Source organism: Panulirus ornatus, chromosome 8 (genome assembly GCF_036320965.1).
Source record: "Panulirus ornatus isolate Po-2019 chromosome 8, ASM3632096v1, whole genome shotgun sequence".
Classification (NCBI taxonomy): Eukaryota; Metazoa; Arthropoda; class Malacostraca; order Decapoda; family Palinuridae; genus Panulirus; species Panulirus ornatus.
Window position 1 is genome coordinate 22,421,585 of NC_092231.1, and position 25,735 is coordinate 22,447,319.

At 41.1% G+C, this 25,735-nt stretch overlaps 1 protein-coding gene across 2 annotated transcripts in view; it reads right to left on the reverse strand.

Moving 5' to 3' along the window:
- LOC139749871 (ankyrin repeat domain-containing protein 13C) overlaps positions 1-25,735 on the reverse strand; it is a 257,041-nt gene that overhangs the window by 48,053 nt on the left and 183,253 nt on the right. For both annotated transcript variants that reach the window (XM_071664226.1, XM_071664227.1), the window contains exons 8-9: positions 24,557-24,706; positions 2,182-2,311 (exon numbers count right to left, since the gene is read on the reverse strand). In XM_071664226.1, coding sequence (XP_071520327.1) covers positions 2,182-2,311; positions 24,557-24,706 — 280 coding nt within the window. The remainder of the gene's footprint in view (positions 1-2,181; positions 2,312-24,556; positions 24,707-25,735) is intronic.

Below are 25,735 nucleotides of genomic sequence, written 5' to 3' on the forward strand. Positions count from 1 at the left end.
AAATACTTGAATTCTGTCACCTCTTCAAGTCTTTCTCCCCTAATATCAATAACACAGTTTAGGACACTTTTCTCACTCTGCAGAGCTTTGCAAACGCTATACTTTCACTCGATTTCCTTTTACATATTGTTACTTTACCTTTACTTCCATTTACCTTCAACTGCCTTCTCTTACACATATCATAAAACATAGTTCTGCAACTTCTCTTTACTCTCAGCAAACAACAGAGCATCATTCTCAAACAGGCTTGTCACTAGCCACCGTACTTCACCACCACATTCCATCTCTGCATCCTCTTTCCCTGATTTTGCTTCCAACTCTCTTAACACTCCATCCACATACTTGTTCAAAAGCCTTTGTGACATCACACAGTCTTGCCTCACATCCACATGTATACCAAAACTTTCGCTCAACTCTCCATCCACTTGATAGCTATCAAATACACTTACTGCTCTATTGAAGGCTTTTACACCATCCAAAAGTTGTCCCCCTACCACATTTATCCTTAACACATCCCATAAAGCATCTCCCTCTACTGTCATACACTTTTCCCAGATCATAAAAGGGACATACAGCTTCATACTTTTTGCTAGATGCTTTCCACAGTTCTTCTCACCATAAAAATCTGATCCACACATCCCCTACCTTTCCTAAAACCCCCTTGCTCCTCACTTACTCTGCATTCAGTCACTTCTATCACTGTCTATCAACTCTCTTGCATACAATATTCCTAGAATACTTAACAAACTTATTCCTCAATAACTGCCACATGAATCCTCAGCAACTTTTCCTTCATACAGAAACAATAATAGCTTTCATCTAACACTCAGGCACAACATTCTACTTCATCCTAAATCACATATCATATGCATCCAATCTATTATACTTTTTCCTCATTACTTTAACATTTCTGCCATAATCGATCCACAAAAAGTGCCTTTTCTACCTTTAACCTAATTATTGTCCTTTTCACATCACTTCTTGCTATAGGCCCTTGCAGTTGTATCCTTTTTCCTTCCATCCTTACACCCATGCATGTAACAACTGCTGCCTCACCTTCTCCCACGCTCGACAGTTCTTCAAAATACTCCTTCCATCTCCCTTTCACTTTCTCCATTTGATTCAGCAACTCCCCTTCCTCACTTCTCACATTTTCATTTCCACTCTTGCATCAACCTCCTTCCTTTTTCACCTCCTTCCAGTAAAGATTCTATTTTCCCTAAACTTTCTCCCAAAATCTTCATCTACTCTATCTTTGCTTTCCTCTATCAGCTTCTTAGCATTCTACTTACACACTTATATACTTCCCTCCTTTCCTGAACTTCCACTGGTACATTAATTTCAAGCCATGTACCATATGCCTTTTCCTTATCTCCCACAACATTTCTAATCTCATCCATATATCATGCATTTCTCCTTTTATTCTTATACCTCACAACCTTGTGTCCATCTACTTATTCTGCAATCTTTTACAATCTTTCTCTAAGCTTTTTTTAATCACATGCTTAATTAGAATATAAATGGTACAATCAGTTACACAATTTTTTTTATTTTCTCTTCAAAATGCCTTAGTATGGTAGCAGTGAAATAAATAATTGTTTTACTAAGAAAGTTAGCTTCCATTTCCAGATTTACTGTTTGTTCAACCTTCATAAACCTTTGAAATATTCACTATCTATACTGCAAAAAAATTATTAGTCTAGCATCTGCTTGGTTCCAACTATTCTGAACTAAAGACATTTCACTGTATCTGCTACCTTAGTGTACATGTATACCTGCAGTTTTACATAGGAATACAGCACATACCTATGTTAATTTTCTTACATATTTGCCATTTCCCGCGTTAGTGAGGTAGCATTAAGAACAGAGGACTGAGCTTTAGAGAGAATATCCTCACTTGGTCCCCTTCTCTGTTCCTTCTTTCGGAAAATTAAGAACGGAAGGGGAGGATTTCCAGCCCCCCGCTTCCTCCACCTTTAGTTGCCTTCTATGACATGCAGGGAATACAAGGGAAGTATTCTTTCTCCCCTATCCCCAAGGATAACCTACTTATGCACAGCTGCATTTTTTCACACACTACAGCACACACATATACACAGTTACAGCTTTACACAAGAATACAGTACATATAAACATACAGATATAATACTGAGATGAATTATTGTGGAGTAAATCACTCACCAATTTTAACGGGGAACCCTGGTGGAAGCTTCATTTGGACAAACTCCCGCAGCTTTGCAAAGTGTTTAAAAGGGGCAATGACTTCCAAAACATTGAGGAGCATCTCTACGGTCAATGGAAACTCTTCACTCTAAAAGGAAATGAAAATTAGCATTTTTTCTATCTATTCTGCATGTAATTCCTTAGATTTAAACACATTATAGCATGCAAAATCTTCTTTCAATATTTTTTTTCCACAGCAAAGGAAAAGTGTACTTACCCTGTATTTAACCAACAGTAAAGCTACAGTATATGTTCTTTACAGTGTCTTGATAGAAAAGCATACTGTAATAACCAGTACCCATACAATTTTATCTGGCATGCTTAGGCTTGTTCTCAAAACTTTGTATAGGATCCCAACAAGTTCCTAATGCCAACTCTTTGTGGCACTGTTTACAGTATTTCCCATGAATGTTGTCATTACTTGCCACTATAATATTTCACATTCATTTCGTAAGCTGACTTTGAGTTACTCTTGAATTCATTACTTGCCACTATAATATTTCATATTCATTTCGTAGGAAAATCTACTTCCCAACCTACAGTCTAAAAATTGTTTGTGGTTATTCATGATAAAATAAATCTATTGGTTTCATCAATGAAATGAATACTTTTCCCTAGCTTTGCAAAAGTTCCACTCAAGAAAGTTTTAGTTTTTGTCACTAGTTTTAGAAAATTAAGGGTAGGTTTCACTTATGCGCTCTAAGCTTTACGACAGATGGAGCATGCTGCCTTAGCCTGGTCTGGGACATTTTGGGGTCCCAGTGCTACATCTAATTCTTAGCCCCTTAATTATCAACTCCATTTAAGAATACTTATTATTTTCTTCCCGTCATGATATTCCAATTAAGTATCCTTGTTTTCTGGCTTAGACTGCCAAAAGAATTTTGTCTAATATCTGCCTCCCACGCATTCCTCATATGTTGTAGAAGGCGACTAAAGGGTACGGGAGCAGGGGGCTAGAAACCCTCCCCTCCTTGTATTTTAACTTTCTAAAAGGGGAAACAGAAGAAGGAGTCACGCAGGGAGTGCTCATCCTCCTCGAAGGCTCAGATTTGGGTGTCTAAATGTGTGTGGATGTAACCAAGATGAGAAAAAAGGAGAGATAGGTAGTATGTTTGAGGAAAGGAACCTGGATGTTTTGGCTCTGAGTGAAATGAAGCTCAAGGGTAAAGGGGAAGAGTGGTTTGGGAATGTCTTGGGAGTAAAGTCAGGGGTTAGTGAGAGGACAAGAGCAAGGGAAGGAGTAGCAGTACTCCTGAAACAGGAGTTGTGGGAGTATGTGATAGAATGTAAGAAAGTAAATTCTAGATTGATATGGGTAAAACTGAAAGTTAATGGAGAGAGATGGGTGATTATTGGTGCATATGCACCTGGGCATGAGAAGAAAGATCATGAGAGGCAAGTGTTTTGGGAGCAGATGCATGAGTGTGTTAGTGGTTTTGATGCACAAGACCTGGTTATAGTGATGGGTGATTTGAATGCAAAGGTGAGTAATGTGGCAGTTGAAGGAATAATTGGTATATATGGGGTGTTCAGTGTTGTAAATGGAAATGGTGAAGAGCTTGTAGATTTATGTGCTGAAAAAGGACTGGTGATTGGGAATACCTGGTTTAAAAAGCGAGATATACATAAGTATACGTATGTAAGTAGGAGAGATGGCCAGAGAGCATTATTAGATTACGTGTTAATTGATAAGCGCGCGAAAAAGAGACTTTTGGATGTTAATGTGCTGAGAGGTGCAACTGGAGGGATGTCTGATCATTATCTTGTGGAGGCGAAGGTGAAGATTTGTAAAGGTTTTCAGAAAAGAAGAGAGAATGTTGGGGTGAAGAGAGTGGTGAGAGTTAGTGAGCTTGGGAAGGAGACTTGTGTGAGGAAGTACCAGGAGAGACTGAGTTCAGAATGGAAAAAGGTGAGAACAAAGGAGGTAAGGGGAGTGGGGGAGGAATGGGATGTATTTAGGGAAGCAATAATGGCTTGCGCAAAAGATGCTTGTGGCATGAGAAGAGTGGGAGGTGGGTTGATTAGAAAGGGTAGTGAGTGGTGGGATGAAGAAGTAAGATCATTAGTGAAAGAGAAAAGAGAGGCATTTGGATGATTTTTGCATGGAAAAAATGCAAATGAGTGAGAGATGTATAAAAGAAAGAGGCAGAAGGTCAAGAGAAAGGTGCAAAAGGTGAAGAAAAGGGCAAATGAGAGTTGGGGTGAGAGAGTATCATTAAATTTTAGGGAGAATAAAAAGATGTTTTGGAAGGAGGTAAATAGAGTGCGTAAGACAAGGGAGCACATGGGAACTTCAGTGAAGGGGGCTAATGGGGAGGTGATAACAAGTAGTGGTGATGTGAGAAGATGGAGCGAGTATTTTGAAGGTTTGTTGAATGTGTTTGATGATAGAGTGGCAGATATAGGATGTTTTGGTCGAGGTGGTGTGCAAAGTGAGAGGGTTAGGGAAAATGATTTGGTAAACAGAGAAGAAGTAGTAAAAGCTTTGCGGACGATGAAAGCCGGCAAGGCAGCAGGTTTGGATGGTATTGCAGTGGAATTTATTAAAAAAGGGGGTGACTGTATTGTTGACTGGTTGGTAAGGTTATTTAATGTATGTATGATTCATGGTGAGGTGCCCGAGGATTGGCGGAATGCTTGCATAGTGCCATTATACAAAGGCAAAGGGGATAAGAGTGAGTGCTCAAATTACAGACGTATAAGTTTGGTGAGCATTCCTGGCAAATTATATGGGAGGGTATTGATTGAGAGGGTGAAGGCATGTACAGAGCATCAGATTGGGGAAGAGCAGTGTGGTTTCAGAAGTGGTAGAGGATGTGTGGATCAGGTGTTTGCTTTGAAGAATGTATGTGAGAAATACTTAGAAAAGCAAATGGATTTGTATGTAGCATTTATGAATCTGGAGAAGGCATATGATAGAGTTGATAGAGATGCTCTGTGGAAGGTATTAAGAATATATGGTGTGGGAGGCAAGTTGTTAGAAGCAGTGAAAAGTTTTTATCGAGGATGTAAGGCATGTGTACGTGTAGGAAGAGAGGAAAGTGATTGGTTCTCAGTGAATGTAGGTTTGTGGCAGGGGTGTGTGATGTCTCCATGGTTGTTTAATTTGTTTATGGATGGGGTTCTTAGGGAGGTGAATGCAAGAGTTTTGGAAAGAGGGGCAAGTATGCAGTCTGTTGTGGATGAGAGAGCTTGGGAAGTGAGTCAGTTGTTGTTCGCTGATGATACAGCGCTGGTGGCTGAATCATGTTAGAAACTGCAGAAGCTGGTGACTGAGTTTGGTAAAGTGTGTGAAAGAAGAAAGTTAAGAGTAAATGTGAATAAGAGCAAGGTTATTAGGTACAGTAGGGTTGAGGGTCAAGTCATTTGGAAGGTAAGTTTGAATGGAAAAAACTGGAGGAAGTAAAGTGTTTTAGATATCTGGGAGTGGATCTGGCAGCGAATGGAACCATGGAAGTGGAAGTGAATCATAGGGTGGGGGAGGGGGGCAAAAATTCTGGGAGCCTTGAAGAATGTGTGGAAGTCGAGAACATTATATTGGAAAGCAAAAATGGGTGTGTTTGAAGGAATAGTGGTTCCAACAATGATGTATGGTTGCGAGGCATGGGCTATAGACAGAGTTGTGTGCAGGAGGGTGGATGTGCTGGAAATGAGATGTTTGAGGACAATATGTGGTGTGAGGTGGTTTGATCGAGTTAGTAATGTAAGGGTAAGAGAGATGTGTGGAAATAAAAAGAGTGTGGTTGAGAGAGCAGAAGAGGGTGTTTTGAAATGGTTTGGTCACATGGAGAGAATGAGTGAGGAAAGATTGACCAAGAGGATATATGTGTCAGAGGTGGAGGGAACGAGGAGAAGTCGGAGACCAAATTGGAGGTGGAAAGATGGAGTGAAAAAGATTTTGAGTGATCGGGGCCTGAACATGCAGGAGGGTGAAAGGCGTGCCAGGAATAGAGTGAATTGGAACGATGTGGTATACTGGGGTCGACGTGCTGTCAATGGATTGGACCAGGGCATGTGAAGCATCTGGGGTAAACCATGGAAAGTTCTGTGGGGCCTGGATGTGGAAAGGGAGCTGTGGTTTCGGTGCATTATTACATGACAGCTAGAGACTGAGTGTGAACAAATGGGGCCTTTGTTGTCTTTTCCTAGCGTTACCTCGCACACATGAGGGGGGAGGGGGCTGTTATTCCATGTGTGGCGGGGTGGCGATGGGAATAAATAAAGGCAGACTTTATGACTTGTGTACATGTGTATATATGTATATGTCTGTGTGTGTATATATATTATCCCTGGGGATAGGGGATTAAGAGTACTTCCCACGTATTCCCTGCGTGTCGTAGAAGGCGACTAAAAGGGGAGGGAGCGGGGGGCTGGAAATCCTCCCCTCTCGTTTTTTATTTTTTTTTAATTTTCCAAAAGAAGGAACAGAGAATTGGGCCAGGTGAGGGTATTCCCTCAAAGGCCCAGTCCTCTGTTCTTAACGCTACCTCGCTAATGCGGGAAATGGCGAATAGTATGAAAGAAAAAGAAAAAGTGTATATATATGTGTACATTGAGATGTATAGGTATGTATATTTGCGTGTGTGGACGTGTACGTATATACATGTGTATGTGGGTGGGTTGGGCCATTCTTTCGTCTGTTTCCTTGCGCTACCTCGCTAACGCGGGAGACAGCGACAAAGCAAAATAAATAAATAAAAATAAATCTGCTACACTATAAATATCAAAAAACAAGGAATCAAAATACCTGAGCTCAAGGTATTTTCCCTCTAGTACCATTGTTACAACAAAAGAAAAAGACAACGTGGCAAGGGAATAATGAAGAAAAAAAATAAATTTCAGTCAATTCAAATTTATAAAATATGAAGGTGTAGAAAATCTATGAAGACTTTTATTTCTTGGAATGTTATAATTATAATTTCCTGAGTTCACAAAATAGGTTATGCAATGGTAAATTTCAAACATGGTTAACATTCATGTAAAGCAAAAATATATAACATACACAGCTAACAATAAAGAGGAAATATAGACTTAATCTACTACTACAGCATGCCCTAAATAATATCATCACTATTCTAACAAAGCACAACTTATCATATTACCTGGATAATAATGTTTTTAATAATGACTTCACCACTAACCCAGATTACTAGAGATAAAAAAAAAGTATGGTCTCTATACTATTTTGATATTATTACATTCTGTATTACTGTACATGTGACATTAATACCTATAAATCAAACAAAAAGTGCACAGCAATTAGTTGTGGCAGAAGCCAGAGAGGAGAAGGAGTGACTAAGCCGAAGAAACAGTAACTCATCCAAGCTCAGTAGGGGCATCACTCACCTAAGCTTGAGTACTGGTCTCCAACCTTACTTAATTCCTAACATAAAACATGAATATAAGTAAATATATACACATCATAAAAGGGGAGTTCCATTACTCTCTAACATTAAAGTCCCACTTTTGACTAAAATTCTGTATTGTATCAAGTTTAATGTATACAATAATTTTGAAACAAAACATAGAAAAAATTACGAAATGAGCACCTTAAATAAGAACTCCAGTTTTGGTGGTGTGGGCAAAGGAGGGAGCAATGGTGGTAAAAATGAGGGAGGGAGCAGTAGTGGTAGAGGTTAGGGAGGGTAGTAGGGAGCTATGGTGTGGGTGAGGGAGGGAGCGACGGTGGTGAGGGTGGCAGAGGAAGGCAGCAACAGTGGTGTGGGTGGAGAGTGGAAGGGACCTATGATGATGTGGGTAAGGGAAATTGGGAGCTGTGTTGATACTGATGGAGGAGAAAAGGGGCTGTGTGGTGTGGGTGTGGCAGGAACAGTGTTGGTGTGGGTGGGGGCAGATGAAATCAGTGGAGTGGTGGTGGTCATGTAGGTCTTGTGAGTAATGATAGTGGTGTTGTGGGTGGGAGAGAAAAAGAGATGTGATGGTGTAAGAGAGGGAGGATGGGAGTAAGAGTGGTAAGTGTGGAGGAGGAAAAGAGTGATGAAGATGAAGGTGGAGATGGGAGCCATGTTGGGTTGGGTGGGGAGATGAGTGGTGGTGCTGGTGGTGTGAGTGACGAAAGGGGGAAGTGGTGGCGGTGTTGGTGGGGAGAAAAAGGGAACAGTTGTTACATACATAAGGGAAGGTGGCAGTGATGGTGGCATAGGCATGAGATGGAAGGGAGTGGTGGTGGTGGTGAGGATGGGAAAGGAAGGGAGCAGTGATGGCATGGGTGGGTGGGAGGGAGAGGCAGTGGTGGTAGGGTGGTTGAGGGATGGAAGGGAGAATTAGCAATGTGGTAAGTGGGTAGGGAGAGAGCCATATTGCCAAGCCACTAGAAAACTTTTCCTAGGCTTCATGATCGATGCTTGTGTCACCCTGTCACAACAGGTGGCTAATTATTGTGTGAGTGTGGAAAAGACAGGTTTTCTTTATCATTCCCTTTTCTTTTGATATGGGAAAGAAACACTAATAATATTGGGCCAATGGCCACACAGTACTCATGTGATGCAGCAGCTTGCTGAGTACTGTATGGTTTAGCTAATGGTGGGGACACACAAGAAGCCACTTCTTGGGAGCAAAAACCACAGTAAAATACTTAAAGAAGAGGGAAAGTGAACCAACATTGTGTTACAGGGCAAGCAGGTCAAGTTTTGAAAAGCTTGGGAAAGTTTATAAGTTGGACCACTTTCAACTCAACTTGTCAAATAAGGATTCAGAGCTAGAACCACCTAAGATGTAAGAGCAGTATTCCATACAAGAATGGATCAGTCCTTTAAATAAATGGAGCAACTATTCGTGAGAAAAATTTTGACATCTAAAGAGTACTCCCAGTTTCTTAAAGGAGGACTTAGCTATTTCTGTAATGTGGGGTCTTGAGGATAGAATGCATGTTACAGTAATGCCAAGTATGTTCACTGAGTCAAGAGGTGGAAATATAAAACCATCAAAGGAAAGAGGAAAGCTGTGAGGAGTTTTTGATACAGCGATGGTTAGAAACTGGGTGTCAGAGGCATCATGTGTAACCCAATTTCATCTACCCCACTGAGATATCCTATTCAAGCCTGAGTTTACTGAGGAATTCATATCGAGATGAGATGCAGATTGTAAGAGAGAAGAAGTAAAAATGAAGGATGTGAAGGAATTCAGTGTTGATGCATCAGTGAATGAGTGCATTTAGTTATATGTGAAAGAAAGGAAACCTTTGATAAAAAAGAAAAAATATATAGGAGACTAGGACTGAATCTTGGGGGACAATGCTGTTGATGGTGAAAGGGGGAGAGGTTGATCCATCAACAAACGCAGAGATAGATCAGGGCAATGTGAGGGAGGGAAACCAAAAGAGGTGAGTTTAGAGATGAGACCCCAATGCCACACCCTCTCAAAAGCTTTGGATATGTCAAGGGCACCTACATGGGATTCCCAAAAATCTTTCTGGGATGATGCCCAGATATTAGTCATATCAGACAGATTATTACCAGTGGATCTCACCTTATGGAAACCATACTGGTTAGCAAAGAGAAGACTGTGAGATTCAAGATGTCTGTGAATAGGGGAGTTGAGCAGGGATTCAAAGACTTTGGAATTGGTATGTGTCAAAGTAACAGGATGATAGTTAGAGAGGTTAGAAACATTTCTCCTCTTTGGGATGGGATATACCAATGCATACTTCAAAGAAGAAGGAAAAGTCCTGGTGTTTAAACAGAAATGGAACAGATGAACAAGGACAGGTGCAAATTTTGAGGCACACTCCTTCAGTGCACAGGGATGGATGCCACCAGAACCATATGCCCTGATTGTGTCCAGAGAGATAAGTGCTTTACAGATGGTTCAAAGAGAGATTATGGGGAGGGGTACAGGATTAATAAGAGGAGCATCAGGGGGTGAAGGAATGTTGGAATCATCCAAGGTAAAGCTGAAGGAGAAATAGAAACCAGATAGAGTTGCATTATCTATGGGAGAGACAGATATAGCACTATCAAAATGAAAAAATGAAGTAAAGACAGAGCAACAGAAGTTCTTAAAGATGCCCTTAGCTAAAGACCAGAAAGACCAATCAGTGGATGACAAGGACAGGTTACTGCACTTCCTTTGATTAAGAAACACTTTGCAACACAGTGATTTCAGGCAGTGATAAATGTTGAATTGGAGCCAGAGGAAGGAGAGTTTTTTCCAAGCCTGATATGCTTGACCCCTTGCCAGAATGGCATCAGAACAGGAACAGCTGAACCATGGATTGAAAGAAGAGACTGTCTTAGAGGGAGGAGGGATATGGGCTTTCATTTCCACAAAAATAACCTCTGCTATGCATTTGGCAGAGACAGAAGCATCACCACATAAATCAGAGAAGAAAAGTTATTCCAGTCACCTTTGTTGAGATGCTGATATTTAGAACGGGCTTCCGGAAAGGGAGGTGACTTTACAATAGACTAATCAGTTAGGGTTGAGATTACATTGCTAGAGGGTTAAGGATCAGAAGTGAAAAACAGATCTGGAATATTGGGAGAGTGGTCACAACAGTGGGGTGGGAGATAATTTGCTCTAGATTATCAAAATTTGAGGGCTTCAATCCCCCAACCATATATATGAGAGGAATTAATTCATTCCATATGGTGAACATTGAAATCCTCTAAGTGGAGAATCCCAGCCTTTGAGTGAAAGGATGCCACAGGTCTCCTGGTAAGAGTTTCAAAAGTTGATGAAAGATATGAAATTTGTAAAATTTGGAGAGCAGTAGAGAGAAACAAAGAAAATGTGTGATACTTAGGAGACAGATCTTGAGACAGATAACATCAAAGTTTGAAGTTGTAATAAGCATAGACATCACCTATGAACATGAACTATGAGTGGAGATGATAGTTTGATAAGAAAGAGGAGCAAATGAGAACATCATTAGACAGCTGGGTCTAAGAAAGAAGCCAAGATAAGATGTCTTTATTGTCAAATTGCATACATAATACAAAATGAAATTCTTTATGGCTAGACACTCAATTCAAGCTTAAAAAGAGAGGTACTTGACAAATAGTGTTCAGCTGAAGAGAGGCTACTAAAGACACCACAAAAGTTGGTACAGGTTGAGCATTCCTTAACCAAAATGCCTGGGACCAGAAGTGTTTTGGGTTTTGGATTCTTTCGGATTTTGGAAAAGTTGCATATACATAACGAGATATCCCTCGGGATAGGGTAGAAAGAATACTTCCCACGCATTTCCAGCGTGTCGTAGAAGGTGACTAAATGGGACAGGAGCAGGGGGTAGAAACCCTCACCTCCTTGTATTCTAACTTTCTAAAAGGGGAAAAAGAAGGTGTCATGCGGGGAGTGCTCATCCTCCTTAAAGGCTCATATTAGGGTTTCTAAATGAGTGTGGCTGTAACCAAGAAGAGAAAAAAGGAGAGATAGGTAGTATGATTGAGGAAAGTAGCCTGGATGTTCTGCCTCTGAGTGAAATGAAGCTCAAGGGTAAAGGGGAAGAGTGGTTTGAGAATGTTTTGGAAATAGAGTCAAGGGTTGGTGAGAAGATAAGAGCAAAGGAAGGAGTAGCAGTACTCCTGAAACAGGAGTTGTGGGAGTATGTGATAGCATTAAGAAAGTAAACTCTAGATTGATATGGGTAAAACTGAAAGTGGATGGAGAGAGATAGGTGCACCTGGGCATGAGAAAAAAGATCATGAAAGGCAAGTGTTTTGGGAGCAACTGAGATTGTGTTTTAGCAGTTTTGATGCACGAGACTGGGTTATAGTGATAGGTGATTTGAAAGCAAAGGTGAGTAATGTGGTAGTTGAGGGAATAATTGGTGTACATGGGGTGTTCAGTGTTGCAAATGGAAATGGTGAAGAGCTTGTAGCTTTGTGTGCTGAAAAAGGACTGGTGGTTGGGAATACCTGGTTTAAAAAGAGAGATATACAAAAGTATACATATGTAAGTAAAAGAGATGGCCAGAGAGCATTATTGAATTATGTGTTAATTGATAAGCGTGTGAAAGAGAGACTTTGGGATGTTAATGTGCTGAGAGGTGCAACTGGAGGGATGTCTGATCATTACCTTGTAGAGTCGAAGGTGAAGATTTGTAGAGGTTTTCAGAAAAGAAGAGAGAATATTGGGGTGAAGAGAGTGGTGAGAGTAAGTGAGCTTGGGAAGGAGACTTGTGTGAGGAAGTACCAGGAGAGACTGGGTGCAGAATGGAAAAAGGTGAGAGCAAAGGACGTAAGGGAAGTGGGGGAGGAATGGGATGTATTTAGGGAGGCAGTGATGGCTTGTGCAAAAGATCCTTGTGGCATGAAAAGCATGGGAGGTGGGCAGATTAGAAAGGTTAGTGAGCGATGGGATGAAGAAGTAAGATTATTAGTGAAAGAGAAGAGAGGCATTTGGACAATTTTTGCAGGGAAATAGTGCAAATGACTGAGATATGTTAAAAAAAAAACAAACAAAAGGTCAACAGAAAGGTGCAAGAGGTGAAACAGAGGGCAAATGAGAGCTGGGGTGAGAGAGTATCATTATATTTTAGGGAGAATAAAAAGATGTTTTGGAAGGAGGTAAATAAAGTGCATAGGACAAGAGAACAAGTGGAAACATCAGTGAAGGGGGGGTAATGGGGAGGTAATAACAAGTAGTGGTGATGTGAGAAGGGGATGGAGTGAGTATTTTGAAGGTTTGTTGAATGTATTAGACGATAGATTGGCAGATATAGAGTGTTTTGGATGAGGTGGTGTGTGAAGTGAGAGGGTCTGGGAGAATGGTTTGGTGAACAGAGAAGAGGTAGCGAAAGCTTTGCAGAAGATGAAAGCCAGCAAGGCAGCGGGTTTGGATGGTATTGCAGCGGAATTTATCAAAAAAGGGGTGACTGTGTTGTTGACTGGTGGTAAGGATATTCAATGTATATATGACTCATGGTGAGGTGTCTTAGGACTGGTGGAATGCATGCATAGTGCCATTGTACAAAGGCAAAGGGGCTAAAGGTGAGAGCTCAAATTACAGAGGTATAAGTTTGTTGAGTATTCCTGGGAAATTATATGGGAAGGTATTGACTGAGAGGTTGAGGGCATGTACAGAGCATCAAATTGAGGAAGAGCAGAGTGGTTTCAGAAGTAGCAGAGAATGTGTGGATCAGGTGCTTGTTTTGAAGAATAAGTATGAGAAATACTTAGAAAAGCAAATGGATTTGTATGTAGCATTTATGGATCTGGAGAATTCATATGATACAGTTGATAGAGATGCTCTGTGGAAGGTATTAAGAGTATATGGTGTGGGAGGTAAGTTGCTAGAAACAGTGAAAAGTTTTTATCGAAGATGTAAGGCATGCATGTGAGTGGGAATATAGGAAAGTAATTGGTTCTCAGTGAATGTCGGTTTGCTGCAGGGGTGCGTGATGTCTCCATGGTTGTTTAATTTGTTTATGGATGGGGTTGTTAGGGAGGTGAATGCAAGAGTTTTGGAGAGAGGGGCAAGTATGCAGTCTGTTGTGGATGAGAGAGCTTGGGAAGTGTCAGTTGTTGCTTGCTGATGATACAGCACTGGTGGCTGATTCGGGTGAGATACTGCAGAAGTTGGTGACTGAGTTTAAAGTGAGTGAAAGAAGAAAGCTGAGAGCAAATGTGAATAAGAGCAAGGTTATTAGGTACAGTAGGGTTGAGAGACAAGTCAATTGGGAGGTAAGTTTGAATGGAGAAAAACTGGAGAAAGTGAAGTGTTTTAGATATCTGTAAGTGGATTTGGCAGTGGAAGTGAGTCAAAGGATGGAGGAGGAGGCGAAAGTTCTGGGAGCGTTGAAGAACGTGTGGAAGGCGAGAACATTATCTTGGAAAGCAAAAATGGGTATGTTTAAAGGAATAGTGGTTCCAACAATGTTATATGGTTGCAAGGCGTGGGATATAGATAGAGTTGTGCGGAGGAGGGTGGATGCGTTGGAAATGAGATGTTTGAGGAAAATAAGTGGTGTGAGGTGGTTTGATCGAGTAAGTAATGAAAGGGTAAGAGAGATGTGTGGTAATAAAAAAGAGAGTGGTTGAGAGAGCAGAAGAGGGTGTGGCTGGGTGTCAACGGGAAGGTAAGTTTGAACGGAGAAAAACTGGAGGAAGTGAAGTGTTTTAGATATTGGGGAGTGGATTTGGCAGCGGATGGAACCACGGAAGTGGAAGTGAATCATAGGGTGGGGGAGGGGGCGAAAATTCCGGGAGCCTTGAAAAATGTGTGGAAGTCGAGAACATTATCTCGGAAAGCAAAAATGGGTATGTTTGAAGGAATAGTGGTTCCAACAATGTTGTATGGTTGCGAGGCATGGGCTATGGATAGATTTGTGCGGAGCAGGGTGGATGTGCTGGAAATGAGATGTCTGAGGACAATATATGGTGTGAGATGGTTTGATCGAGTAAGTAATAATAGGGTAAGAGAGATGTGTGGAAATAAAAAGAGTGTGGTTGAGAGAGCAATAGAGGGTGTTTTGAAATGGTTTGGTCACATGGAGAGAATGAGTGAGGAAAGATATATGTGTCAGAGGTGGAGGGAATGAGGAGAAGTGGGAGACCAAATTGGAGGTGGAAAGATGGAGTGAAAAAGATTTTGAGTGATCGGGGCCTGAACATGCAGGAGGGTGAAAGGCGTGCAAGGAATAGAGTGAATTGGAACGATGTGGTATACCGGGGTCGACGTGCTGTCAATGGATTGAACCAGGGCACGTGAAGCGTCTGGGGTAAACCATGGAAAGTTGTGTGGGGCCTGGATGTGGAAAGGGAGCTGTGGTTTCGGTGCATTATTACATGACAGCTAGTGACTGAGTGTGAACGAATGGGGCCTTTGTAGTCTTTTCCTAGCACTACCTCGCACACATGAGGGGGGAGGGGGTTGTTATTTCATGTGTGGCGAGGTGACGATGGGAATGAATAAAGGCAGCAAGTAGAAATTATGTACATGTGTATATATGTATATGTCTGTGTGTGTATATATATATGTGTTAGTGGTTTTGATGCACAAGACCGGGTTATAGTGATGGGTGATTTGAATGCAAAGGTGAATAATGTGGCGGTTGAGGGAATAATTCGTATACATGGGGTGTTCAGTGTTGTAAATGGAAATGGTGAAGAGCTTGTAGATTCATGTGCTGAAAAAGGACTGGTGATTGGGAATACCTCGTTTAAAAAGAGAGATATACATAAGTATACGTATGTAAGTAGGAGAGATGGCCAGAGAGCATTATTAGATTACGTGTTAATTGATAGGCACGCGAAAGAGAGACTTTTGGATGTTAATGTGCTGAGAGGTGCAACTGGAGGGATGTCTGATCATTATCTTGTGGAGGCGAAGGTGAAGATTTGTAGGGGTTTTCAGAAAAGAAGAGAGAATGTTGGGGTGAAGAGAGTGGTGAGAGTAAGTGAGCTTGGGAAGGAGACTTGTGTGAGGAAGTACCAGGAGAGACTGAGTACAGAATGGAAAAAGGTGAGAAGAAAGGAGGTAAGGGGAGTGGGGGGGAATGGGATGTATTTAGGAAAGCAGTGATGGCTTGCGCAAAAGATGCTTGTGGCATGAGAAGCGTGGGAGTTGGGTTGGTTAGAAAGGGTAGTGAGTGGTGGGATGAAGAAGTAAGATTACTAGTGAAGGAGAAGAGAGAGGCATTTGGATGATTTTTGCAGGTAAAAAATGCAAATGAGTGGGAGAAGTATAAAAGAAAGAGGCAGGAGGTCTAGATATAGGTGCAAGAGGTGAAAAAGGGCAAATGAGAGTTGGGGTGAGAGAGTATATTAAATTTTAGGGAATATATATATATATATATATATATATATATATATATATATATATATATATATATATATATATATATATATATATATATATATATATATATTTTTTTTTTTTTTTTTTTTTTTTTGTCGCTGTCTCCCGCGTTTGCGAGGTAGCGCAAGGAAACAGACGAAAGAAATGGCCCAACCCACCCCCATACACATGTATATACATACTTCCACACACGCAAATATACATACCTACACAGCTTTCCATGGTTTACCCCAGACGCTTCACATGCCTTGATTCAATCCACTGACAGCACGTCAACCCCGGTATACCACATCGCTCCAATTCACTCTATTCCTTGCCCTCCTTTCACCCTCCTGCATGTTCAGGCCCCGATCACACAAAATCTTTTTCACTCCATCTTTCCACCTCCAATTTGGTCTCCCTCTTCTCCTCGTTCCCTCCACCTCCGACACATATATCCTCTTGGTCAATCTTTCCTCACTCATTCTCTCCATGTGCCCAAACCATTTCAAAACACCCTCTTCTGCTCTCTCAACCACGCTCTTTTTATTTCCACACATCTAAAACACTTCACTTCCTCCAGTTTTTCTCCATTGAAACTCACCTCCCAATTGACTTGACCCTCAACCCTACTGTACCTAATAACCTTGCTCTTATTCACATTTACTCTTAACTTTCTTCTTTCACACACTTTACCAAACTCAGTCACCAGCTTCTGCAGTTTCTCACATGAATCAGCCACCAGTGCTGTATCATTAGCGAACAACAACTGACTCACTTCCCAAGCTCTCTCATCCCCAACAGACTTCATACTTGCCCCTCTTTCCAAAACTCTTGCATTCACCTCCCTAACAACCCCATCCATAAACAAATTAAACAACCATGGAGACATCACACACCCCTGCCACAAACCTACATTCACTGAGAACCAATCACTTTCCTCTCTTCCTACACATACACATACCTTACATCCTCGATAAAAACTTTTCACTGCTTCTAACAACTTGCCTCCCACACCATATATTCTTAATACCTTCCACAGAGCATCTCTATCAACTCTATCATATGCCTTCTCCAGATCCATAAATGCTACATACAAATCCATTTGCTTTTCTAAGTATTTCTCACACACATTCTTCAAAGCAAACACCTGATCCACACATCCTCTACCACTTCTGAAACCACACTGCTTTTCCCCAATCTGATGCTCTGTACATGCCTTCACCCTTTCAATCAATACCCTCCCATATAATTTCCCAGGAATACTCAACAAACTTATACCTCTACAATTTGAGCACTCACTCTTATCCCCTTTGCCTTTGTACAATGGCACTATGCAAGCATTCCGCCAGTCCTCAGGCACCTCACCATGAGTCATACATACATTAAATAACCTTACCAACCGGTCAAAAATACAGTCACCCCCTTTTTTAATAAATTCCGCTGCAATACCATCCAAACCCGCTGCCTTGCCGGCTTTCATCTTCCGCAAAGCTTTGCCTTTGCCTTTGTACAATGGCACTATGCAAGCATTCCGCCAGTCCTCAGGCACCTCACCATGAGTCATACATACATTAAATAACCTTACCAACCGGTCAAAAATACAGTCACCCCCTTTTTTAATAAATTCTGCAGCAATACCTTCCAAACCCGCTGCCTTGCCGGCTTTCATCTTCCGCAAAGCTTTTACTACCTCTTCTCTGTTTACCAGATCTCACTTTGCACACCACCTCGACCAAAACACCCTACATCTGCCACTCTATCATCAAACACATTTAACAAACCTTCAAAATACTCACTCTATCTCCTTCTCACATCACCACTACTTGTTATCACCTTCCCATTAGTCTCCTTCACTGATATTCCCATTTGTTCTCTTGTCTTACGCACTTTATCTATCTCTTTCCAAAACATCTTTTTATTCTCCCTAAAATTTAATGATACTCTCTCACCCCAACTCTCATTTGCCCTTTTTCACCTCTTGCACCTATATCTTGACCTCCTGCCTCTTTCCTTTATACATCTCCCAGTCATTTGCATTATTTCACTGCAAAAATCATCCAAATGCCTCTCTTCTCTTTCACTAACAATCTTACTTCATCCCACCACTCAGTACCCTTTCTAATCTGCCCACCTCCCACACTTCTCATGCCACAAGCATCTTATGCACAAGCCATCACTGCTTTCCTAAATACATCCCATTCCTCCCCTACTCCCCTTACCTCCTTTGTTTTCACCTTTTTCCATTCTGTCCTCAGTCTCTCCTGGTACTTCCTCACACAAGTCTCCTTCCCAAGCTCACTTACTCTCACCACTCTCTTCACCCCAACATTCTCTCTTCTTTTCTGAAAACCTCTACAAATCTTCACCTTCGCCTCCACAAGATAATGATCAGACATCCATCCAGTTGCACCTCAGCGCATTAACATCCAAAAGTCTCTCTTTCACGCACCTATCATTTGACATGTATTCCAATAACGCTCTCTGGCTATCTCTCTTACTTACATACGTATACTTATGTATATCTCTCTTTTCAAACCAGGTATTCCCAATAACCAGTCCTTTTTCAGCACATAAATCTACAAGCTCTTCACCATTTCCATTTACAACACTGAACACCCTATGTACACCAATTATTCCCTCAACTGCCACATTACTCACCTTTGCATTCAAATCACCCAACACTATAACACAGTCTTGTGCATCAAAACTACTAACACACTCACTCAGCTGCTCCCAAAATACTTGCCTCTCATGATCTTTCTTCTCATGCCCAGGTGCATATGCACCAACAATCACCCATCTCTCTCCACCCACTTTCAATTTTACCCATATCAATCTAGAGTTTACTTTCTTACGACCTATCACATACTCCCGCAACTCCTGTTTCAGGAGTAGTGCTACTCCTTCCCTTGCTTTTGTCCTCTCACTAACCCCTGACTTTACTCCCAAGACATTCCCAAACCACTCTTCCCCTTTACCCTTTAGCTTCATTTCACTCAGAGCCAAAACATCCAGGTTCCTTCCCTCAAACATACTACCTATCTCTCCTTTTTTCTCATCTTGGTTACATCCACACACATTTAGACACCCCAATGTGAGCCTTCAAGGAGGAGGAGCACTCCCGCGTGACTCCTTTTTCTGTTTCCCCATTTAAAAAGTTAAAATACAAGGAGGGGAGGGTTTCTAGCCCCCTGCTCCCATCCCCTTTAGTCGCCTTCTACGACACATGAGGAATGCATGGGAAGTATTCTTTCTCCCCTATCCCCTATATATGTGTATACGAATGGATGGGCCATTGTTTATCTGCCTCCTGGCACTACCTTGCTGATGCAGGAAACAGCAATTAAGTATAATAATAATATAATGATAAATATATCCTTGGTGTAGGAGAGAAAGAATTCTACCACTGTATCCTTGCATTTCATGGAAGATGACTAAGTGGCATGGAATCAGGGAGCTGGTACCCACCTTTCTCATACTTCAGTTTCTAAAGATAGAAAAAAGAATGAGATATGTGAGGAGTGCTCATCCTGCTGGAAGGCTCATGCCTTGGAGCCTGAAAGTATGAGGATATAGCTCAGGCGAGTAGAAAGGAGAAATAAGTAATATAGCATATGCAGAAAACCTTGTCTACCCCCTTATATTTCCAAAGGCAATACAAAGCTAGGTTTACCATGGATACAAGCATATGATGTTGTCAGGGAGACATCACTGCACAAATGGTTGCGGAGACTAGTGTTTCTAATGGTGTGAGTAACAGCAACCCACCTCCATGTGCTTTAGGCTATCTTTAGGGAAGATGTTCTTTCTTTAGTCCTTCTGGCTGCCACTTCATGTACGGAATTTTGCTTCTGGCTGCTGTATTTTCCCATCTGCGCTTACCTTTCAAAAGTGAAGACAGCCCAAATCCATGCTTGGATGCAAGAAAATGCGGTTACATAGGAGATATCTAGGTGCACGGGGTGTTCAGAATGCAATGATCAGGCAGCTTCTTGCTAATACTCATGGCCTCCCAGAAAATAACATCTCACCATCAAAACCTATTCCTGGTCACCCAAGGAAGACTTTTAGATCTACATATAACCTCCTAAGATGAGAAGTATTGAAGCAACCCTGCATTTCAGCCAGAGAACTCAAGAAAAACCATCCTAAACTTCTATGAAATGTCTCTCATAGAACCATACATCACCTGTAAAATGACCTTCACATTCCCTCCTGCATGCCAGTTGCCAAAACCCTGCTTATGATAGATATGAAATGCAAACAACTCCCATCTAAAAAGAAATATAAAGACTGGAGTGACGAACAATGGAGTAAGGTGGTTTTCCCATGAAAGTTCCTTCAAGAGCATGCAGTCAAGACAGGGGAGGGTGAGGAGACCGGAGGGTGCCAGCTGACACTCATTTCACAGTTAAGAGGGTGAAACACCCAAACAGTACGATGAACTGGAGTTGCTTTAGTGGTGTAATGGGTAGGTGAGAGTTGTACTTTTTACCTAAAATCACTAAAATGAATGGAAAGCAGTATATTAAGGTGCTAAAGGACCACCTACTTCCTTTTTACGAGATTCACCCATGTGCTCACTTTATGCAGGATAGTATCCCCTGCCATAAGGCTAAAAAGGGATGAAATAGTTATCAGGTAAAAATACTTACAACTGCAGTGGACCAGGTATTCCCCAGACCTTAACACAATCAAGAACTGCTGGACCCAGATGAAAATCAAGCTTGCTCCCTGCAATACCCCATCAGTTCCTCACCTCATCCAAGAGGTCAAGACCCTATGGACCTAAAACATGGACCTAGAATACTTTTGGAACCTTGCCAATACCATGCCCAGACCTCTGCAGATGGTAATCAAGGCCAAAGGAGAGATGAAAAGGTTATAAAATGTATGACATTGCCTCTGAAAACATATGGGGGTGGAAAAGGCTTTTTGTGGACAATATGTTGGAAAAAGGAAAAGTGGATGTTCTGGCTCTTAGTGAAACAAAGCTCAAGGATAAAGGGGAAGAATAGTCTGGAATTGTCTTATGGGTAAAGTTAGCGACTGACTTAAGGGCAAAAGCTGCAGAAGGGGTGGCACTGCTGCTGAAGCCGAAGTTATGGGAATGGGTAAAAAAGTGTAAGGAAGTGAGCTCCAGACTGATGTGGGTAAAACTGAAAGTGGACCATGAGAGATGGATGATTATCAGGTCTTATACACCTGGCCATGAGAAGAATGATGATGAGAAGTTAGTGTTTTAAGAGCAGATGAGTGAGTATGTCAACAGTTTTAAAGCAAGTGACTGAGTGGCAGAGATCTTTATTTTTTCTTTCATGCTTGTTAGCCAATTCCTGCATTTTCGGGTAACACCAGTAAATGAAGAAGAATGGCCATATTTGCTCACATCAATTCTCTAGCTGTTATATGTAGCACACCAAAATCATAGGCCCCTATCCAAAACCAGCTCCTATAGACCTTTCCATGATTTCCCATGGCTGCTCCACATATCCTAGTTCAGGTGACCCCTGTATACCACATTGTTCTAATTCACTCAATTCCTCGCACTCCTTCTAACTTCTGTACGTTCAAGCCTCGACCATTCAAATTATTTTTCACTCCATCCTTCCATCTATTTGCTACCCACTTATTTTCCCCCTCCACTTCTGACATATATATATATCCTCTTTCTCAACCTCTTCTTACTAATTCTCTACATAAATCTAAGTAATTTCAGCACACCCTCTTCAGCTCTCTCTACAATACCTTTCTTATGACCATGACTGACTCTCTCTTATCTGTAAATCAATAACTCAATCAAACCACCTGAAACAAAATACTGTCCTCAAACATTTCAATTCCAACACCTCTACCCTACTCTGCACATCATTATCTATAGCCCATGCCTCGCATCCATACAACATCACTGGTACTACTATACATTCAAACACCCATTTTTGCCTTCCCTGATGACCATCACTCTTTCCACACATTCCTCAATGCCCCAACAACATTCGCCCCTTCATCCACCCTATGACTCACTGCTGCTTCTAAGGTTCCATTTACTGCTATGTCCATTTTCTGGTACCTAAAACAATTCACTTCTTCCATATTTCCCCCATTCAAACTCACACTCCAACTAACCTGTCCATCTGCCCTACTAAATCTTGCTTTTATTAACATCTACTTTCAACTTCCTCCTTTCACATACTCATTTGCCAACTTCTCCAGTTTCTCAATTGAATCTGCCACTAATATTGTGTCATTTGCAAACAATGACTGACACACCCAATCCATAAACAACCATTGTGACAACACACCTCTGCAGCAGACCAACCTTCATATGCATACACTCACTCTTTTCCTACTTGATCATATGCCTTACACTCATGATAAAAAACTGCTCACTGCTTCTGATAGCTTTCCTCTAAATATATTCATGAGACCTTTCACAAGGTAACTCATATGCCACATACAAATCCTTTTTCTCAAAGTATTTCTCAAACACATTCTTCAAAGCAAACAACTGATCCACACATCCTCTATCACTCCTGAAACCACATTGTTCCTTCCCATTCTGATGATGCTCTGTGCATGCCACCAACCTCTCAATCACCACTTGTTAATGCATTGTACTAAGTATATTCAGCAAACTAATACCTCTGTAATCCAAGCTCTCACCTTATGTCCCCCTTGCCTTTATACAATGGCACTATACAGACTTACTATTTCCCATGTTAGCGAGGTAGCAAAAGGAACAGAAGATGATATAACTTCATTCACTCACATCCACTCACTATTTATCATGTATCATGCACTGAAACCAGAGCCCTCTCCACACAATCAAGCCCAACCAGTCCCCTGTAAATCATATTGCTCCAATTTACTCAATCTCTTGCATGGCTTTTTCCAGCTGTATGTTCAGGCCCTGAGCTTTCAACCCCTCCTTGGTTTCCCATTTTCCCATGATCCTTCCATTTCTGACAAGTATATCCTCTTAGTCATCCTTTCTTCACTCATCCTCTCCCTAAGTCCAGTCATCCTTTCCTCACTTATTGCTACCCTATGTCCAAACTGTTTCAGCAAAGCCCTTTTCAACTCTCTCATACATACTCTTCTTACTTCTAAATATATGGGAACAAATGGGAACTTCAGTGAAGGGGGCAAATGAGGAAGTGGTAATAAGCAAAGATGAGGTAAAGAGGAGATGGATTGAGTACTTTGAAGAAATACTGAATGTATGGTAGTTTTTGGGGTTGGAGAGGTATGAAAAGTGAGGTTGTCATGACAAGGGGTGTGGTGAAAAGATAAGAGGTTGTGAAAGCCTTGTTTAAAATGAAATGTGAGAAGGTGGCTGGAGTGCATTGCACTGCAGTTGAATTATTTCAGAAAAGAGGTCATTGTGTACTTGACTGGTTTGTTAGGATTTTCAATGCGTGTGGGGATAAAGCATGCTTGAGGATTAGCAGAATGCATAGTGCCATTATATTAAGGCAAGTGGGCCAAAGGTGAGTGTTTGAGTTACAAAGGTAAAAGTTTGTTAAGTGTACTAGGTAAGCTGTATGGAAAAGAGATGATTGAGAAGGTGGTGGCACAAAAAGAGCATCACACTGGGGAAGAACAACATGACTTCTGGAGTGGCAGAAGAGGTGTGGATCAGGTCTTCGCTCTGAAGCTGTACAAAACCTCCTTCAATACAGTTACAGAGTCTGGCAAAAATCATTTGCCTACTCACTTGCTTACACTATCATCAAAATTTTAACTTTTTACCTCTTATCTAATTCATTCATGAACCTTGCCATATTCTACATTAATTCAAAACTTGTAAAGTCCCTTATTCCACACTTCCCTTTTACTCTTCTATCCTTAGTTACCTACCAATGACACTGCTTCCCTTTAACATACCTCACATATAAGTTAGCAAAATGCAACCATTTTCTTCTCATTTCAACCCTTTAATGCCAAGTTAAGTGCAAAGAGGTGATTACAATTTTACAATTTGACAAAAGAAAGTCTTCAAATCTTCTGTTTTACATTAAAAAGATGAAAGAAATACACGTAAAAATAATGCAGATATACAAACAAATGACTTAAATGTCAGTGCAGATCGTTTAGAGGGGTGGTGGAGGGAGGGGGGTGAAGGAGGGTGTGCGTCAGTCAAATTTTCTGTCTCCTAGTATAATATGAAAGAAGTACATGTAAAAGTAAAAGATATATGAAAACAAGTGAGCTAACATACCTTATATGACCATGGTTCAATACGGAAGAATACATAGAGTTCCCCAGAGAAGTGGTGGAGTAAGGGTTAAGGAGGGTTTGCATCAGCTACTGGCACAGTCTGAGGCATCACTGAGTTGCCATCCACACCATCCACATATGGGAAGTGATATGGGTGACATGTACTAGTCATACAAAGTTCATAACACTAGTGGGTGGTTTAAAGTAAGCCTACAAAAGTTGGTACTCATATGATGCCTCCACCAAAAACTAGCTATAAAGTTTTATATGCTTACCAGTGTTTAAGGGCTAAATCATTCTTCAAAAAAATTTCAATCATTTCTAACTAAATTGATAAACATATCTAATCCACAAAAAATCAACTCACCATTGCTACAGTAGCTTTAAAAGATTTAGAAGACTCTTTGCAAATGAGTGTCCGACCTAGTGGTGGTGGTTTCCCAGTTTCTGCTTGAATGTAAGTTTCCCAAGATACTGGATCAGTGGTAGGAGGTTCCAACGAAGCTCTGCGTACTGACTGTAAATAAAAACATAAAGTTAGATACCAGGTTTAAGTTATAATAGTAATTTCAAAGGGCATCTGCAAAATGCTAACTAAAGTAGAAAAGACAATGGATAAATAAATGAAAAAATAGAATTAAAGGAGTTTTCAAATGTAGTAAGGCTGCTAGATGAAGTAAAACTTAAGTGTGATGAACTGAATGGATGTCAGATAAAAGCAAAGCAAGTAGTGTAGGTTTAGATGGACTGTAGAATAAAAGAAGCAAACAAAACAAATTAGCAAGGAAATACAGATGTAGAACTGCAGAGGGGTAATTTCTAAAGAGAAGGTTGTTGGTGTAATGCAAACAAGTCCTTCAAGAGGAACAAAACTTTATTACCATGAGTTTGATGATAGGTTGTAGAAGTGGTATCAGGTGGTGATGAAACGGAGAAGAAAGAAGCACAGGTCTTCATCTTTATTCATAAAATACTTCCAGTGTACATAATCAGTAGCTATTCATCTGGCATTACCAGCAGAAGTACCCCTAGCCCTTCGATTAACAATAAACCCTTGAAAAATGTGTGGAAGTCGAGAACATTATCTCGGAAAGCAAAAATGGGTATGTTTGAGGGAATAGTGGTTCCAACAATGTTGTATGGTTGCGAGGCGTGGGCTATGGATAGAGATGTGCGCAGGAGGATGGATGTGCTGGAAATGAGATGTTTGAGGACAATGTGTGGTGTGAGGTGGTTTGATCGAGTAAGTAACGTAAGGGTAAGAGAGATGTGTGGAAATAAAAAGAGCGTGGTTGAGAGAGCAGAAGAGGGTGTTTTGAAATGGTTTGGGCACATGGAGAGAATGAGTGAGGAGAGATTGACCAAGAGGATATATGTGTCGGAGGTGGAGGGAACGAGGAGAAGAGGGAGACCAAATTGGAGGTGGAAAGATGGAGTGAAAAAGATTTTGTGTGATCGGGGCCTGAACATGCAGGAGGGTGAAAGGAGGGCAAGAAATAGAGTGAATTGGAGTCATGTGGTATACAAGGGTTGACGTGCTGTCAGT